The 18,278-nt window shown below is 51.5% G+C and overlaps 1 protein-coding gene across 4 annotated transcripts in view; it reads left to right on the top strand.

The window, feature by feature from the left end:
- MVB12B (multivesicular body subunit 12B) overlaps nucleotides 1-16,309 on the top strand; it is a 54,380-nt gene extending 38,071 nt beyond the window's left edge. For all 4 annotated transcript variants that reach the window (XM_088177673.1, XM_014880061.2, XM_088177672.1 and 1 more), the window contains 3 exons: nucleotides 6,718-6,773; nucleotides 8,030-8,089; nucleotides 11,608-16,309. In XM_088177673.1, the coding sequence (XP_088033799.1) occupies nucleotides 6,718-6,773; nucleotides 8,030-8,089; nucleotides 11,608-11,700 (209 nt within the window). In that variant the 3' untranslated portion in view covers nucleotides 11,701-16,309. The remainder of the gene's footprint in view (nucleotides 1-6,717; nucleotides 6,774-8,029; nucleotides 8,090-11,607) is intronic.
- Nucleotides 16,310-18,278: the final 1,969 nt, after the last annotated feature.

The raw sequence follows: 18,278 nt of genomic DNA, 5'->3' as shown, positions 1-18,278 counted from the left end.
AGGAGGAGGGCACCTGCCCTGTGCCATCCTCTCCAGCACTGAAGGCCTTGGCTTTGGGTCTGTGTGGAGGCTCCTCTGGCTGGGTGAATGCTCCGTGGGATGGTGGGAGCAGTTCTGTGGGTCAGGGAGCTCCAGGGCATCCCCACATCCCTCCTGGCCATGCTCATGATGGGTTTCTTTCCATGACAGGCAGGCATGCTTACAGAATGGAGAGCACGGTGTTGTCAGGGCAGCTGCTCTTGCTTCTTTCTCCTGCTTTTATTGGAAACACAAAGCTGCTGTGTGTTAAAAACAACTTGAGTCCCTTAAACCAAACCATGTAGAGAGGACCCTGCACCACTGTCTCCCCTTGGAGTGTGGGACAGATGTCGGTCACTCAGTGCCCTGCTGGAAGGTGTGGGTGCTGCTGGCAGGATCACAGTGTCACTGCCAGTGTGAGCATCTGCCCCTGGCCACTGACCTGGCTGCTGTCCAGCCAGCCTGGGCAGCCTAGGACTGGCACGGTGGAACAAATCCCACCTCACACCAGAGCTGGCTCAGCTAAGGAAAAAGCTTCCGGGGCCAGGCACTGTAACAATGTGGATTTAATACCCCCTGCTCCTACCCTGCAGCACTGGAAGCTTGTGGATGTTTCTCTCATCAAGCAGCAGGAATTTACAGCTGCTGGCCAGGGAACACTGCAGCCATTGTGGGGCTGCCTGAGATGCTTTTTGCAACTGCTGCAGCAGCCTGGGCTGCCGGGCCAGGGCAGACAGACATGACATGTTTAATGACTTCCAAGGAGCCTGTCATTACAGCCAGAGCTGAAGGCAATGGAAAAGCATCTGGGTTTCTCTTCAGCACACAGCCATGAGCAGACACTGGAGGAGAACCTGCCTCTGCCTCTGCCTTTGCCTTTCCTTCACCTCCCCATCCCTGAGCCCTGTCCCAGCTCTGCTCAGCCCCACGCCAGTGCCCTGGTTTGTATCTGCTCTGCTCTAATTAATTAAGGGTTGTGGCTTGGAAACAGCACATGCTAAGGTGTGATCTTTGAAGTTTAGTGTGGTGCAGAGACTTCAAAGGGGGCATTTTATTAAAAAATAATAAAATCAAGAGCTCCTAAACACTTGCAATTTGAAGAGCTTGTTTGAAGTCTCTCCATGTTCTCTGGTGCTGATGGAGTCACAGTGCTGAGGTGCTCCTTAGGCGTCACCATGCAGTACTTAACCTTCACTTTATTTAAAAAAGAAAATAATCAAATCCAGGGCTACTTTTTCAAGTGTTTTCGTGGCTTGATCTTAGCAGTAAAGAACTAATTGTGCCATGTCATGAGCTATGCAGGAAACTGAGAAAATCAAGGCTGACAATCAAATTAGCAAAAATGAAAATTTAGTTCGGGTCTGCTTTTTTAATCAAAGTCATTTCAAGATGAACAGGAAAGCTGTAAACTTTTCCCCAAGCAGAGGTTCCTTCCCCAGGCAGGAGGCCCCTGCTCTCCCCCTCACTGCAGCAGGCATTGGGTGGGTGGGTGCTGCTGCCCTCCTGCTGCCTGGGCACCGGGCACAGGGCTGGCTGTTCCCAGCTGGCCCTGCCCCACCACAGCCCTGGGAGAGCTCCTGGGCAGCAGGAGCCACATGAAGTGCTCTGGGGCCCTCCCTTGGGCAGGCAGAGCTGGGCACCCCTGTCTGTGTCTGGACCTTTGATGCCACAGAGAAGCTGTGTGCACGGTGGGGGTGGTGTCTGCAGCTGGGGAGCACAGCTGGGCAGCTGCAGGTTCCCTGTTGCAGCAGGCTGGGCTGGAGCTCTCAGGAAAGGCTGCTGGTGGTTTTGGCCCTGAGGTTTTGCCATCAGTGGCTCGGTGTGGCTCCATGTGGGGCCATGGTGCACTGTAGCACAAAGCACACACACATTTACTGTTCAGGTTGCTGTTTAAATCTCCTCGGGAGGAGGAGGCTGAGCATCATGGAGAGCTGGTTTGAAAAGTTCACATCCTTCTCTGGATGCGTTGCAAACTATTTTAAAAGGTTTTTTCATACTTGTGAGATGGCACTACGGGCACAGCGTGCCTGGTTTGTGCAGGTGTCCTGTGCCCTCCATGCACGGGTGCAGAAGAGGCTCAGGAGGGCAGAGCTCGTGCCAGGGCGTGTGCTGGGAAGCCCAGGGGCATGGGGGAGCCAGAGCTGTGTGCTGTGGTCACTGCAGCCGAGCCCCAGGCAGGGTGTGCTGCTGCTGGCCAGGGCAGTCCCTTGTGCTGGCCACAGGCTGCTCCTGGCTCTGCTTTCCTGCTGTTAACACAGAGCTCCTGGGAGCTCGGTGGCTCTCCTGGTGGCCACGTTTGTTGCCCACACCAGACTCGTGTGGCTCGGGTCCCTCCAGGTGCTGCTGTGCCTGAGCTCTGTGCCAGCCCCTGGTTCTCAATCTGCTCGCAGATTCCTCTGGTGCCATTTAGCTGAAAATCAAGTGTTCTCTAAGCAGGGGAGCTCTCTGGTTTATGAAATACTCTTCTAGGTAAAAGATGAACGCTGTGAGCGTTCAGGTCTGGGGAAAATGGGAACAGTTCTGCAGCATTAGAGAAAGTGCTTTCTACAATCTAAGGTCATTTACATTTTAAAAGTGGCAGTAGTGCACTCAGTGTTGGGTTTTTTGTTGGTTTGGATTAACAGGTCTTCATCTTCAGTCATGCAGGAAAATGTTTTGCAAGGGATTCATTTGTTTATTTAAGTATTTTTAATATCAGAAATTGAAAATTCAAGTGTAAAAAGCTATGAAAAAACAGCAGTAAAGAAATCCAAAGCTATAAAAGCTTATGGTGAGAATTTAATGCAGAACCAGCTGTTATTTCCTCAGGAGTTAAGGTGTATAAACTCCTCCATGGCTGTGCATCCCCACAGTCGTGGTGTGAGGAATTAGCACTCACTGCAGTGTGCAGGCAGAGCCCGCCAGCCTCTGAGGCAGCGATTCATCTGTGCCCAGGAGTTAAATATGACAATGTTAGCATTTTTCATTTCCCTGACGTTACCATTAATAAAGCAATGATCCAAAAGAAGCTTTGCTGAGTCTGTTCTTTATGCTTCCATCACTCACAACTAGATAATTTCACAGAGGATCGTTTTTAAATTAAATGACGATAAAAGCGCTCTGCTGTCCTGTGCTCACTAGTTCATAGAAGTCTATCAAGTCATTAATGTGTCATGACAAACTGTGAGTTGGATACAAGAGTAATTAATTATTTGCATAAATAACAGGTTGAACTTTGTGCTTTCAGCCACAGTGACACATGCACGTGGACGTGCTGGAAGCCCTGGCAGAGGTCACGGGAGGGTGAGGCTGAGCTGGCACAAGGCTGGTCCCACTCTCACACACTTGGGAGCTTTTGTGTTTCCAAGTTCTTCACTGACGGTCGCTTCAAGAGAGCATCTGATCTTTGGAGCCTTAGCGAACAATTATACAGATTTTCATAATCACCATTAATCACCACATATTTTTCAAGATAATTACAGCAACTATTATTTAGATTTCTCTTTTATGTGCACATTGTAGAAAAGAACAAGTGCTTATTACGCTGGGTAGTGTAGAGAACTACCGTCTGAAGTTCTTTGTCATCCAGAAACTCATTATGTTAGCTGATGCTGCCTGTGAAAGTTCGTCAGCATGTTTAAATTAGGGTAGCATTGGCAGGTCTGATTATTTAAATCTGGTAGCTTGGCTAAAAATATAGTTATTCAAGAAAGATGAATTACTAATTTGACAACTGAGATTTAGTTGGAGTCTGCAGCACAGAAGGCAGCATCTCTCGAGTGCTTAGAGAAGGGTGACAATACTTTTACAGATTCCTTCTGGCAGTGGGGCTTTGAGGGGCAAGAGAGCTCTGCCTACCTGTGCAAGGAGGCTTTAATCTGCAAGGTGCAAACACTTTATAGGTCTTCAGAAATATTTTGAAGTCCCAACCTTTAAAGAAGTTGGAGCCTGTGTGGGTCAGTGCATGAGCTGCTCCTATGATGAGTAATGCTATAAAACTGGGACCTTGCCCACCACTTCTGTTTGAATCAGCATGTGTTCCTTTGCAAAGAACTGTGCTTTGTCATTCACCAGAACCAGTTCTTTCATCCCCTGGTGTTACTGTCTGCTGGTCCAAACGTGGCACAGATTGACATGGAGGAGCCTGGTATAGCCTTTGGCCACTGAAACGGGAGCTGCAGCTCAGGGCCAGGGCCTGGTGTGTGACTGTGACACTGCCCAGGGAGGTGGTGGCACAGGGGGGGTCTCAGCACAGCAGTCACTCCTCAGAGCCTGCCAGGAATGCTTTAAAGGCAAGAGGAGAAAAACAAAAAGGAAAAAGAGAGAAATCAGAGGCTGCTGCTGCTGTTTATTTACAGAACAAGGGACAAGGAATTAAAATGCCCTCCTAGACTTCTGGTTTCGTTTAACTTTATTATTAAATTAGCTGCTACTGTAAACAGCAGTTGTGTGCTGCCTCACAGTGTGCATTGGGAACAGTGGTCCCCATGGCCAGGCCCTTGTGCTGGACACCCAGTGCTGGACACCCCAGTGCTGGACACTCCAGTGCTGGACACTCCAGTGCTGGACACCCCAGTGCTGGTCAGGCTCCCACATAGCCATGGGGGCTCTTTTCTGCTGCTGCTGGAGATCATTGCAAGTGTCCCCAGCAGCAGCTGTGGGTTCTCATCCTGTGAGCAGGGCACTGCCCAGGTGAGGTGGGGGCACAGAAGGGTCCTTCCCCCAGAGCATCTCCTTTGTTCAGGGCATTTGTTCAGCCCTGGAGCAGACACAAGGGGGGAGCTCTGCTCCCTGTGCATCTTGTCTTGGGGGTGCCCAGTGCCTGCCTGCAGCCCCTGGGTGGCCCAAGGACTCCTGGAGTCCGGCTGAGCCAGGGGGTGAAGGGGCGAGGGGCGCTGCCCTCCTGCTGCTGGGGCAGGCACTGCAGTGACTGCCCAGGGATTGGTTTGTGTAAAGTTTCCAGAACTGGTGGTGGTATTTCAACCCTGGTGCCAGCGGTGCCTGGCTGTGGAAGGGATGCTGAATGAGCACCTTGTTTTGTGCTTTCTGCCTCTAATGCGTTTCAGCAGCAGGCTGGTGACGGGCCTGACACGGCAGCTCCGCGCCCGGGGAGCGCAGCGTTAATAACACACTTCCATGCATCATGCCATTCTTAAGCATGATCGTTATGATAAAGGGCATATACTTAATTACAGGCCTGCTTAATTACAGCTCTGTTGAAGCTCGTTTGTTTAGGAGAGTGCTAATTGCGCTGCGGAGCCTTTGGCTCACCCTGCTTTTATCTGCTGCTCTGCTCTGTGGTTCTGAGCTCCGGGTGGGCTGGGGCGGGGGCTCGGGGCTCTGGGGATGCACACTCAGCCTGGCTCAGCCTTTAGATTGCTTTACAAAGCTGGCGTGTGGCTGATCAAAGGGGCTTTCTGTCGGATAACAAGTGCAGATGGTCTTGCAGGTTTAAAACTTCCTGGATTTGGTGATGCTGCTTTTCATCTGTTTCCTTTGCTTTCCCTTTGCGCTGTGGCTGCCTCACAGCACCTTTGGTAACAAAACTACTCCATGGAGGGGGTTTTTAAATCGAGAATAGACAAAGCAAATTTAAAAGGCTGACTATTCTTAAATGACCCTTGTCTAATCACTAACATGGTAACTCAGTGGTGCTGTAGAATTTAGAAACAGCAGACAGAGGAGCACTGGGTTTGTGGGTGCAGTTGCTTTCTGAAAGAAAACCCTATTTGAGGATCACTGGGTGGTCTCTCAGGACTTAAATCTGCTCTAATTCGAAGTTTTTTATTTCAGAGTTGAAATTTAAAGACTTCAGATGTTAAAGGTGCAAGTGCAATAAAGGGGGTGTATCTGAGGTGTGCACTGCCTTAGAAACACGCCCTTTTCAGTCTTGTGTGCAAGTTGCTGAGTTACACGTTTTAAAAATGTGTCTCCCTTGTATTACCACATCTTGTGGGAGGCTTCCTGTGACATGGTGATAGCAAGACACAAACAGTGCTCATTGCACTAGGATGAATACACAGGATGGTGTAAAGGCAAACAGTGCTCTGAGTGCCATTACGGTTGTGCTACAGAGACAGCTGGGCTGTGTGACACGAGGCTGTGCCGTGTGGTGCCATGTCCTCATGCCTGTCTCCATATTCCTCTGGTTTACATCCTTCAGATGTGGCTTGCAAGTGTTTGAGCTCCACTGCTCACTGCTGAGTTTACACTGGCAGCAGCCAGGCCAGGGAGGTGCTTGGCCCCAGGTGTTTGTCACCGTCCTGCCCAGGTGGTGGCAGCTGAGTGCCCGGGACACAGGGCTGGTGGTCACTGCTCTGGGGGCTGTCCCCTGAACCAGCTGTTCCTTATCCTCTTGCTCAGACACCACGAGTGTGCTGAGCTGCTTTGGTGAGGAGGTGGTGAAGAGAAGTGTGTCCTCCTGCCAGTTTCAAATGCTGTCCTGCTTTGCCAGCTGCACAAAACTGGAAAATGGAAAATCGAGGCTATGAAATTGTGTATGGATAGAGAAAGGAGAATTCATTGGAATTCCTGTTTTGGTAGGGACTGACTCAGCTATGTCCACTGGCAGTTTAGAGGGAGGAAAAGGCTGGCAGTAATGTTTGGGAGCAATCAGTCACGTGTCAATGCTGTGAACACTTGATCTGTCTCTGGGAATGTGTGAAGTTGCATGTCAGAAGCCAGCTGGAAATGTCATGTGTGATGTCTTGTCCCTTTCAGCAATGGATGGAGTGCCTTTTATGATTTCGGAGAAGTTTGCCTGTGCTCCTGAAGGGGTGAGTTGCCTTTTTTGTTCTCCCAGTGTCTGAAATCCATCGTTTCGTGGAGGGCGATCACAAAACATCAAGACAAATTTCCTGCTTCTGGGAGCTGTTCTGTTGTGGGGCCAAATACATTCCCAGTGCTTGAGATGGGCCGAGGCTGCATGTCACAAGAGCTGCCCATTCGGTGGGAAAGGCTTTTGCCAGATTGCTTCTAAAACCGAATTGTCCTGGGATTTCAAGGTTTATTACCATCAAAAATAGGAATGGCAATGGGACTCCCTGGTGTTGAAAGCATTGCTAATTTCTTAGCATAGATTGTAAAGAAAGCTGCAGATGTGGAGTTCTCCTGGATTTACCTGCTGTGAGGATGGCACAGTGCCAACGGCTTCACTACTTTCTGTTGTCACTCCAGAAGTTGAGGGCAGTGGTAATGGCACAGTGCACTCCAGTGCCATCAGCTGCCAGGGCCCTGCCTGGCTGCAGGCAAGCTGCAGAGGGCACCAGCTGGTGCCTACTTCACCCAAACAGAAACACTGCTGCTGCTTCAGAATGACCTCTGCGTGTCACTGGGCCAGTGCTTGCTAAAGTTGATGATCCAGAGCACAAAGATGCAGCATCCCACTACCAGTTCCTGAATCCATTTGATCCTAAAGCAGCATCTTTTTAAAAATCAATTTACAGGAAGCTGTTAAGGCAAACACTGGGCCATCAGCTGTGTCTGATTTTCCAGTAGTGCTCCAGCTTTGTGCTTTCTTCTTCCTGCTGACAGGGGTTTTTCACTTCCCTTGCTTTCTGAGAGGGTTGTTTATGGGCCGTTATTCCCAGAAAGCTGAAGTCCCTGCTGTGAGGACAAATGCAGAGAGATTAGGTCGTGCTAATCCTCCCTGTGGATCCTTTAGACACCATTGCCACCATATGGTCAGTTTGGTCAGGGCTTCCTGCAGCTGGTGCTGCTCACACCTCGAGCTGTGGCCATCCATGGGGGCACAGACTGTGCAGTGGGGAGGTGCAGAACTCCCTGGGCTCTGGCCATCCATGGGGGCACAGACTGTGCAGTGGGGAGGTGCAGAACTCCCTGGGCTCTGGCCATCCATGGGGGTTCTGCTGTTTCACTCCTGCTGGAATGAGGAACAGGATCGTGCCTGTGTTTACAGATGGTGCCTCTAAATCTCTGGTGATAGAGTGTTTGCTGACTTTAAACAGAACAAAACAACAAACAAACACACTCCCTGACCCAGAATTTGACATTTTTGTTTCTTTCTTGCCAGATGCAGCCAGTTGATCTCTTGGGTATCACAATCAAAACCCTTGCAGAAATTGAAAAGGAGGTAAGTGGCCTGCCAGGCACTGAGCAAATGACGAGGGCTGTGTTCACCTCCTCTTAAGAACCCTTCCCTTATGGAAAATACTTTTCTTGTCTCTCCCAAGTCACAGAGGATGGATAAAGTCAAGCAGTAAGCCCAGGGTCAGGGATGCCCTCTATGATCTGTGATGAGTGAAGACACTTCAGGTGGTGAATTTAATGGCAAGGTGTGGGGCCTTCTGCTCAGGTGGGACTGCCTGTGTCTGTCAGGAGCCCCTGGGAGCAGGGGGTGCTCAGGGCTGGTGGCCCCTCCACATGCCTGTCTGCTCTCCTACTCTTGCCCTGAGCTGGCCAGGGAGCAGTGGTCTCTTTGGGGGAATCCATGTGGTGCTGAATTTGCTGCTGCACCATCTCTGTGTGCTGCCTGCAGGGGTGTGGGCTGCACAGCCCTGCTTGTGCCCTCACAGGCCTTGGAGTGGGGGGACACCAGCACTGGAATATTTGTGTGGGCCAGGGAGGAGAGGCCAATACCTGCCTGCTGTCCCACAGCTCCTGCTCTGTGGCAGGCTGTGTGCGTTCCAGTGTAATGAAAAGTATGATTATGCAGCCCATATTCCTTGATGAAGCATCTTGTCTGCACATAGAGAGCTACACATATAAATATTGTGAATTTCGGCATGGCTTTATTTCCCTTGCAAGCAATAGCGCCATTATAGCAAATCTTCTGGATATCCAAAGCAGCCAGAACATTCTCCCTGGAGCAAGATGCCTTGCAAAAAATATTCCCAAAGAATTCCAAGAATTACTGTTCTCTGTCACCACATTTGCAGATGTATGCACCCATCCTCCAAGCTGAAGGCAGCTGAATTTCAGGACTCTACTCTGTCAGGAAAATGATGGAAATAGATACAAATCCTGGACTGCACGTGGGCTGCTGTCGTTGCCCCAGGATGGCACAGCTGTGCCCAGAGGGGTGCACAGAGGGCTGGGCTGTGCAGAGGTGGTGAAGTGCAGGTCTAAGTGGCACATGCCATCACTTGATGGTGAGTTTGGTGCATGTAGGACAGAGAGGAGAGTGCAGGACAGACAGTGCTGCTGCCAGCTCTCCCAGCAGGGCTCTGGGGGTTTGTCCTTGCCACCCCTGCCTGTCCTGGGTAGGCTGGAGTCACTGAACAGGCACAGGGGCAGGTGCAGGTGGTAGCAGAGATGGTGGCACTGTCACTGTTCACAGCTCTGTGTGGATGCTGTGGCAGTGAGGGCAGGGTTCTGGCCACTGGCAGGGTGCACCCTGTCTTCATTTGTGCTTGGTGTGGTGTGAAAAGTCTAGAGAGAGTCTAATTAGTAAAGGGAGCATCCAATATTCATCATTCCTTTTAAACTGATAAGGAAGGCAGTTCGTTTAACCACTGAATTGCTACAAGTTTTCATGGGCTGCTCTTTGCAAACATATTTAATGAAGAAGTTGTAAATCTAGAACAGCTTAAAATTTTAATTTTACACAGAAATATTTTTCCTTGTTTGCATGTTTGTAGTCAATTCTCCTGAGTGCAGTCACATGAAATGTTCTTTAAATGAACATATTTGCTAACTGGCATGATTTCAGATTTTAAAACATTGGTTCCAGCAATTAGGAGTTTCCTCAGTTCCCCAATGACTGGAGAGATTCGTCTTGATTATAATTGCTCTTAGCCACGCATATCTAATTTGTGTCTTTTTAAGTGTTAATTAGTAAACAGTTTGAGCTGACATCTTTATGCGTTTGGGTGTTGAAAAATGAGGCCTTATTGCGTGTGCCAGCGGCTGCAGCATCGCGACAGGAGGTGTGGCCGTGGGAGTAAAGGCGTGGTACAGCCCGGGTATAGACCTGGTATAGACCCGGTATAGACCCGGTATAGACCCGGTATAGACCCGGTATAGACCCGGTATAGACTTGGTATAAACCTAGTATAGATCCGGTATAGACTCGGTACAGAGCCGGTACAGACCCGGTATAGACTCGGTACAGCCCTGGTGCAGCCCTGGGTACATCTCGGGTGTAGACCCGGTACAGCCCCAGTATAGTCCCGGTTCAGCCCCGGTTCAGCCCCCTGAGCCCCATTCAGTCCCGGTTCAGCCCTATTCAGCCCCGGTCCAGTCCCGGTTCAGTCCCGGTTCAGCCCCGGTTCAGCCCCGGTTCAGTCCCGGTTCCGCTCCGGTTCAGTCCCGGTCCAGTCCCGGTTCAGTCCCGGTTCAGCCCCGGTTCAGTCCCGGTTCCGCCCCGGTTCATTCCCGGTTCATTCCCGGTTCAGTCCCGGTCCAGTCCCGGTTCAGTCCCGGTTCAGTCCCGGTCCAGTCCCGGTTCCGCCCCGGTCCAGTCCCGGTTCCGCCCCGGTTCCGCCCCCAGTCCCGGCTGCCCCATTCCCGCCCGGCCCGGCACGAAGCCGCGGCGCCCCCTGCCGGCCGCTCGCGGGCTCGCCGGGGCCGGGCTCGGCAGGAGCGGGGCTCCCGAGCCGGCACCGAAAGGAGCTCGGCCCTGGTACAGCTGGCACGGCCCCTGCCCGGCTGGCACAGCCCTGGGCCAGCCGCCAGGCACCAGCAGGGCTGATGGTAGCCCTGACTGCCTCGCTGGCAGCCCGGCCCGTGCCCCTGCCCGGCTCTGAGGAGCGCACAGGGATGTGTTTGTGTGTGTGACATTCCAGGAGCCACAAACGCGGCACCGGGAGGTGCATGGGGGGGACAGTCCGTGCTCGGGGCCGTGGCAGCGGCTGTGCCAGGGTCCTGGGCAGCTCCCACTCCGGTAACCCCAAAATACGGTGTGGCTTTCACCTCCCACCTGCCCCAGGAAAGCCGCCCGTACCCCGGCCTGGCTGGGTGCCCTGGCAGCGGGCGGGGTGGCCACAGGCCACGAGATGGCACTGCTACCGTACACGGCTACCGTACACGGCTACCGTACACGGCTACCGTACACGGCTACCGTGAATTGTCACCGTGCATTGTTACCGTGCACTGCTACCGTGAATTGTTACCGTACACGGCTACCGTACACTCCTACCGTGAATTGTTATCGTGAATTGTTACCGTGCACTGGTACCGTGCATTGTTACCATTGTTACCATTGTTAGCGGGCATTGTTACCGGGCATTGTTACCGTGCCCTGAGAGCAATGGCCTCGCCTGCACGGCTGTCCCTTGTCTGCAGGGACATCGTGGGACACAGGGATGTGTATATAGGGATTGCCAACCAAAAATGTTAATTCTGATGGTAGTGGCTTGTGTAAGCCGGCCAGGGGGAGTGTTTCTGACCAGCTGATTTATGGGCAGGATGGGTGTGGTCATGTTTGTGTTACAGCTGGGTTTTGTGGGAGGGGGTGAGCCCTACCTGGGAGGTCACTGATGTGGGTCCGGTGTTAGCAGCAGGCTCACCTGGCATGGCCCTGCCTGGGCCAGCTGTTGTTAGGCCCGGGCTTTGTCTCATTGTTCTGCTGCTGCTCCTGTCCCAGCCCAGCACGGGCAGTGCTGGTTTTGGGGCAGTGCTGCAGGTTTCCTCTCTCTGCTTTGCCCACAGTACGACTACAGCTTCCGGACGGAGCAGAGCGCCGCCGCCCGCCTGCCGCCCAGCCCCACCCGCTGCCCGCCCGTCACGGTGCCGCCGTCCTGAGGGGCCACCACGGCCAGACAGCGTGGGGTGTGCACTGCTGAGCAGGGCTGGGACACGGGGACACGGCCACAGGACCATCCATCATGGAACCATCCACCCACCAGGGAACCATCCACCATGGAGCCGTCTATCTACCATGGAGCCATCCACCATGGAACCATCAATCCACCATGGAACCATCAATCCACCATGGAGCCATCCACCATGGAACCATCCACGGGCCCGGCTGTGTCCCCACCGCCCCCGCCCTGCACTGCACCACCCCTGCACACACCACGACCCTCGGGCAGCTGCCCCCTCCCTGCCCCTGCACTCCCCTCTCCACGTGAGTACAGCCCTGGGAGCCTGACCAGCCCCTTCTCATCCCCACGGGGTAACCCAGGACAGTCCCAGCATGCAGAGCTGCAGCAAACCTCTGCCAGCACAGCCGGGAGCTTGCAGAGACGTCTGAGCCTAAAAGGGACAATACAGGGCACGGCTGGGCACTGCCACACCGGCTGCCCTGGAGCTGCCTGGCTCTCCACACCTTGCAGCAGGAGGCTCCTGTGGCACTCAGTCCAGTGCAGAACTCAGCTTCAGTGAATGCCAATCCCTCTGCCAAGGGCTGGGCACAGAAGTTCTGCTGTGGCTGGCATCAGTCTCAGATCCACTGTGGTCACTGGATTTGCTGTAGGCTGGGGCAGCCAGGGCCCCTCGCTCTCCCTGGGCACTGGCAGGGCAGGCAGGGTGCCCAAGGTGCACTGCAGGTCCTGAGATGAAGCACCTTCGCTTTGCACAGGGTGTCCATCTGTCCATATGGATCTAGGGCAACGAGTGTCCTGTGTTTCTTTCGGGATGGGTGCTGGCAGTGGCACCCTGGCAGTGCCCCACTGACCCCGGCCAAGCTGCCTATGGACCTGCTGACAACTGGGATGCCATCAGCTGCCTGTCATTGAGACACCTCTCTAACGTGTTCCCCTCTAGCTGCTAAAACAAGAGAGATGTGCCTGTTTCCTGGCATTCATGGGGAAGCACTGAACACTGACATGGCACATAGGATGAGCGTGGGACCCTAACCTCTGCCTCCCTGAGATTCCTGACTGGGCTTGCTCCCTAGCCCAACGCATGTCTTGGAGAAGTCCATTGCTGTAATAAGTTATTTACAAGTGCCCATCTGACTCTGTGCTGCTCTTTCAAGTCTCTGCTGTAGAACAAAGATACATCATGGCAGCAAAATGGCAATTTTGGAGTGAAAGTTAAAACGTACAGTTTTTTATATTGTAAAATACTGATTCCTGACCCCATTGAAATGCATTTGCATTGGTAACAGTAACAGTGTTGTTGCTCACAGCCTGAGTTGTACATGTGCCCCGACTCACTTTGCACTCCCTTGGATTGATCCGGCATTTTCTATTTGCACAGAGTGGTAACTAACAGCAGTTTTTGTACTGTCGGCTAATGTGTTTTATTTGTACATAAGTAAAATAATTCTTGTCCAAAGATTCATTTCTGGTTTTAAGGCACCACGCTGTACTTCTAGGATAAAGAGCACAAATACCGTGACATTCGGGACAAACTGAGTCCACATCTTTGCTTCAGCTTCTTCCATCAGGTAAATAATTTTCTGGAGCTGCCTCTGTAGAATTGCCATGTGGTTGGAGAGCAGAGGCCAGTTTGGTTGCATGTATGTTGTTTTTGGACAAAAGAGTTAAAGCTGTGCACCAGCTCTGGAGCCCTTGGGTGACCCCCTGGAACTGCTCGTTTACTTGGAGCTTGCACCACCATTTTTAGTTGTTATTTATCCTGCAGTAAAGAAAAGCCAGACCTCACTGCCAGGCTTCACAAAGGGCAGATTGATGATGCCGACATCGACAAATGAACATACCATGGCAGCTTGGTCATTCGGCTCAGGTTCACTTCAAGTTCAAATCCACTCTATGCCGTAGTGCTGTGCCCATGTCATCCATCTTTTGTCTTTCTATTTTTCTGCTTGCAATTTGTTCTGTAGTTTTCTGTGGCGTCCATTTATAGCTTCTCCTGTGGCTCAGTGGTCAGGGCAGGTAGGCAGGAGCCCTCTGCAGCAGTGAGCTCCTCGTGGCTTTGGGATGAGAGCTGAGCTTTCCTGTTCGTGGTGGAGCAAGGAGGGCTGCGGGCTAGCACAGGGCACAGCACAGTCTGCAGAGCTCCAGGGGCAGTGCCTGCCACAGGGACATGGACAGGGAGCTGCCAGGAGCCCCTCCTCGAGCCCCCTGCTCCAGCCACCTCTTCCATAAGGACAGGGTTGCCTGCACAGCCGACGGGGGCTCAGCAAGGAGCAGGTCCTGAGAGCCACCAAGCCCCAGGCTCGGTGCCACACTCCCTGGGTGTGTCTGGGGAAATGGGTGCAGAGCTTTGAGTCCCTTATGTAAGAGAAAATCAGTGCTTTAATATTTATACCCACTGCTAGGTTTGCTCAGCCTTCTTGGAGATAAGGAGCTCAGCTTGCTCTGCAGTGACCTAGAGGAAACACTGGATACTTGAAACACTGGCAGGATACACGGCTGGGACAGGCATCTACATCTTCAGGATATATTTGTATACTTACTTCTCCCTCTCTAACACTGGGCCAGCAAGGCTGCTTCAGGACTCACCTGCAAACCTTGAGAGATGAGTTTGCTCTCCATGCTGTGGACCTGCAGGGACAGCCTGTTCCAAATGCACAGACAGGACAGATGCACTTCCTGTGGGGCAAACACAATGAAGGTGTTTTGAACAAAAAGCTGCACCTGCTGAGAGCCAGCTGAGCTCTCAGCCCTGCTAACCACAGGCTGGAAAACCAGGCAATTCCAAAAGGGAGAGGGCTTGGAGCCAGTGCTGGAAAGCACAGCGAGACACAGCGCAGGGTGGTTGACTGTGTCAACTTCGCAGTCCACTGATCAGAGGAAGCTTTTTTTATTGCACTGCTGAATTCCTGAGACCAGGGGTGTCAGGTCAGCATTTCCACGGGAAGGTTTTATTGGCTGTTCCATAACTTTTGTAGTCACGGCAGCTCATTGCAAGGCTGGTCCTTGCATCCTTACAGTGAGTCCTCCATGCTGGCAAGTGCCATGGCCAGCACCAGCATCTCTGCATCTTCCTCCCTGCCCAGGATGTGACAAGGCATGGAAGAATGAGCCCAGGCAATAAATGTTCAGGGAGTCTGATGTGGATGTTGTCTGGCTGTGGAGAAGCCTTCTGAAGCATAAGGGGAGGGGAGGAGTCAGTGGAAAGCAACAGAAGTGAATTTGCAGAGCTTTACCAGATGTTCTTGGCTACCTTGCCTGAATTTGTAGAACAAAACTGGTCTCTAGGTAGTTTAATCTTGTGGCTGATGGAGAAGTTAGTTTGCCAAATTATTATACATCTGCAACAGAGACAGAAAAGCAGCAGTGAGGGGTTTGCTTACTGTAAAATACGCCTTCTGATGTGAGTTCATAGTGACACGCTGCCTCCTGGATTCCTCATGGCAAGAAGCTGGTCCTGTGCCGAGGTGACTCGTGGCCACCCAGGCCAGGCTGTGCTGCCTGCTGTGTTGATCGTGGAAAGGCAAGAAGTTAGTCCAGAAAGTGATGTAGAGTGTGAACTTCGTGATAAAATTCAAGTGTGAATAGTTGTAGCAGGTGTCTTCCCTTACAGGAGCACCTCATCTGTAGTTCCATAGGAGTAAACTGTGTCAGACTGTTCCTGTGACTGTCCCTGCGTGTCCCCACGGTGTTTGTGGAGGTTTCCTGGGAGCCTCCTGTGCACTGGGAGGTTGTTGGTAGTCTGTAGCATTTGGGCTTGTTTGGTTTCACACCCACCTCTGCCCCCTCAGTGTCCCGAGCTCTCCAGACTGAACCCACCTGCTGCCCAGCCTGGAGAATTCCTGTCGTGGGCACTGCATGTGCCAGGTAGGTGCTAGTGGCACTGCCAAACCTCCACGGGCCTTGGCACCTCCTCTTCTGTGGGGCCTGAAATCTCCTGGGAGGAGGGGGATTGGGATGGAGCAGGTCCCACGTTGGCCTTCACCTCCCCCTGCTCCCCAGGTGACGCTGGCTCTGTCCCCCAGGTGTGCCCACAGCTGCTGTCCCATGGCAGCCCCAGCAGCCTGGGGAGCTGCTCCTGCTCCTCCCACAGGGCAGGCACTCCTCTCTGCATCCGAACAATTAATTAATTACCTCAGCCTTGGAGCCTTCAACAGCCTGGGATCCCCTGGGACTGCCCGGTGTGCTGGTGTCAGCCACCCCAGCCTTGTCAGCCAGGCTGTGGGACAGGAGGGGACAGGAGGGGACAGGCTGCTCCTCTGTCACCAGCCAGCTCATCCACCACAGGGAAACCAAACACTTGGGATATTCTGGTCGTTTGTTGTGAAATTGTTTCCTAACAGCAACAGATTTAAATGTCATCATACAAATGGCAGAGAGAAACCTTTTATGCAGTTGCAAAGTGGTTTTCTAAGATGGTTGGGTTACTGAAAGTGATTTTACTGTGCATTAATCTTATGAATGTTACTATGTTTTATATTTATTTTAGATGACCCTCCTGTATTTTACAAAGGGAAGTTTCATTGCGTGATAACTCAGTCTGTATTCTTAATATAATTTGTTAAATGAAACTTGTTTTAATCAGATAATTCTGTGTGCTTTGTGTTTTAATTTTCTGACTAAAACAATTACCTGGACCAGAAGGGGGAAGTACAGAGGTGGCAACACGATCCCCTATAGGAAACACGGTCTTGTTTGTGGGCATTTTTTCTTGGAAATTGGATATAAAAAGCCTTGGAAAATGTGTCTAAAACGTCTTTCTCTACAGGTATGCTGCAAAGTCAGACCTATGGGGCAGGATTGGGCAAAGCCTGGCAGGAGCAATCCCCAGCACAGCCATGGTGCTGGCAGCTGTGGGGGCAGCAGTGGCCACCTGGGCCCAGCCCGTGGCCACCCTGGCAGTGCAGGGACCTGAGGGGAACGGGCTGCTCAGCCAGGGGGAGGCTAATACTGCACTGCACTGAAAATTGTTTTTCTTTGTGCTAAATTATTATTCTTCTGAACTTGACCCAAGCTAGTGGTGCACAATCTGACCTCTGGCATCTTCTCACCCCAGACAGTATTTCTGTCTCGCTTATTTTGAGTGCTCTTTGAATTAAGAGAGATTAATACCCAAGTTCCCGACATTCTCTTCAGGCATATGTTTTTATAACCTTTTGAAAGCAGTACCACTTGCTCCACAAAAAAACTCAGAAGCAGCATCTTGTGGCTGCCGTGGGAGCTGTCACCGGCACCTGATGGAATGTCGTGGCAGGGAGGAGGTGCTGTGGGGAGGACATAAAGCAGAGTGGGCCCGTGCCGTGCCAGCCCGGGCTCCCCAGGCCGGCGTGGAGCTGTGCAGGCTCAGGGCTGTGCTGCTGTCACCTCTGTCACCTGCTGCCTGTGGCCACAGCACAGCCAGCGCCTGAGCTGCCGGCACTGCGCTGGGGCTGAGCTGCCTTCCATCCATCATTCACGGAGTTTGGTTTCCAGGGAAAATCTCTAATTCTGCCCTGCTTAGTGCTTTGAGACGTGGGAGCAGCCGTTTCTCTCTGGAGAGGTGCCCTGTGGCCATTCCTGCCCCAAGGAAATCTCCCAGTGCCTGAGGGGAGCAGCAGGGGCTGGCACAGCCCCTGTGTCATCACAGGGTTCTTTTGGGCTTTGTGTGCCGGTGGCTTTGGTGGTGTTTTGTTTTCTTTTTTCCTCTCCCTCCTACAGCTTTAAAAATTAACTTGCCTGGGGAGTTTCTCAAAATCCTTTCCTTTCTCTGGAATGATGGATAAGCCATGTAACTGATTGTCATGGCCCTAGGGAGGATAAACATCTTCTGCAGTTTAAAATAAAACCTCCTCGCTCCTTGGTTAATAAGTGTTGAAAGAAGCACAAACAGAGCTAACATGGGATTTCCATGACTAACAAGATGACCACATCAGTGAATGTTGTTTGGGGTTAAAAATGACTCAGCTTTTGCTTCCCCTGGGTAAGATGTTTTATCCCAGTGCAGGAAAAGCTGCCAAGAGCACTTTGAAGCTCTGGCAAATGCGATGGAGCCAGGATTGTGAACTGGGAAGTGTTTGAATGCCGGGTTAAAAAAACCCTCATAAACTCCACTCCATGTGTGCGGATTTCTGGAAGATAAAGGAGCCCACAGCTTCATCCAGCTTGTGCTGACTCTTTTCTTTTCAAAAGCCTTTTCAGATGTTTTCACTTTTCTGCTTGCTTTGTTGAAAGATGTAAAAATTTAAGACAACCACAAAGTAAACATTTCAAAACTTTCTATTCTGAAAATTAGTGACATTTTCAAAATCCCTCAAATTCCATTTCAGCACTATCAGAAATGAAGATGTTTGGGGGTTTTTTTGATTGGCAGATTTTCCAGGCAGGTTTTTGTTTATTGATAACTTTTATTTTTCAAAGAAAATAGATTTATTATTCAGTAGAAACACTAGATAAGTAGATGTCTTGTCAAAATCAAGCAGGTTTTCTTTATTAGAGTGAAATAGTAATGAACTCATCTGCTTCCAATATTTATAAAGAGTAGGGAAGGCCATTAATTCTGCTGCTTGTGAATAAAACCAT

Source organism: Sturnus vulgaris, chromosome 22, assembly GCF_052056855.1.
Source record: "Sturnus vulgaris isolate bStuVul1 chromosome 22, bStuVul1.hap1, whole genome shotgun sequence".
NCBI classification, from domain to species: Eukaryota; Metazoa; Chordata; class Aves; order Passeriformes; family Sturnidae; genus Sturnus; species Sturnus vulgaris.
This window is presented reverse-complemented; position numbering and strand designations above follow the sequence as displayed.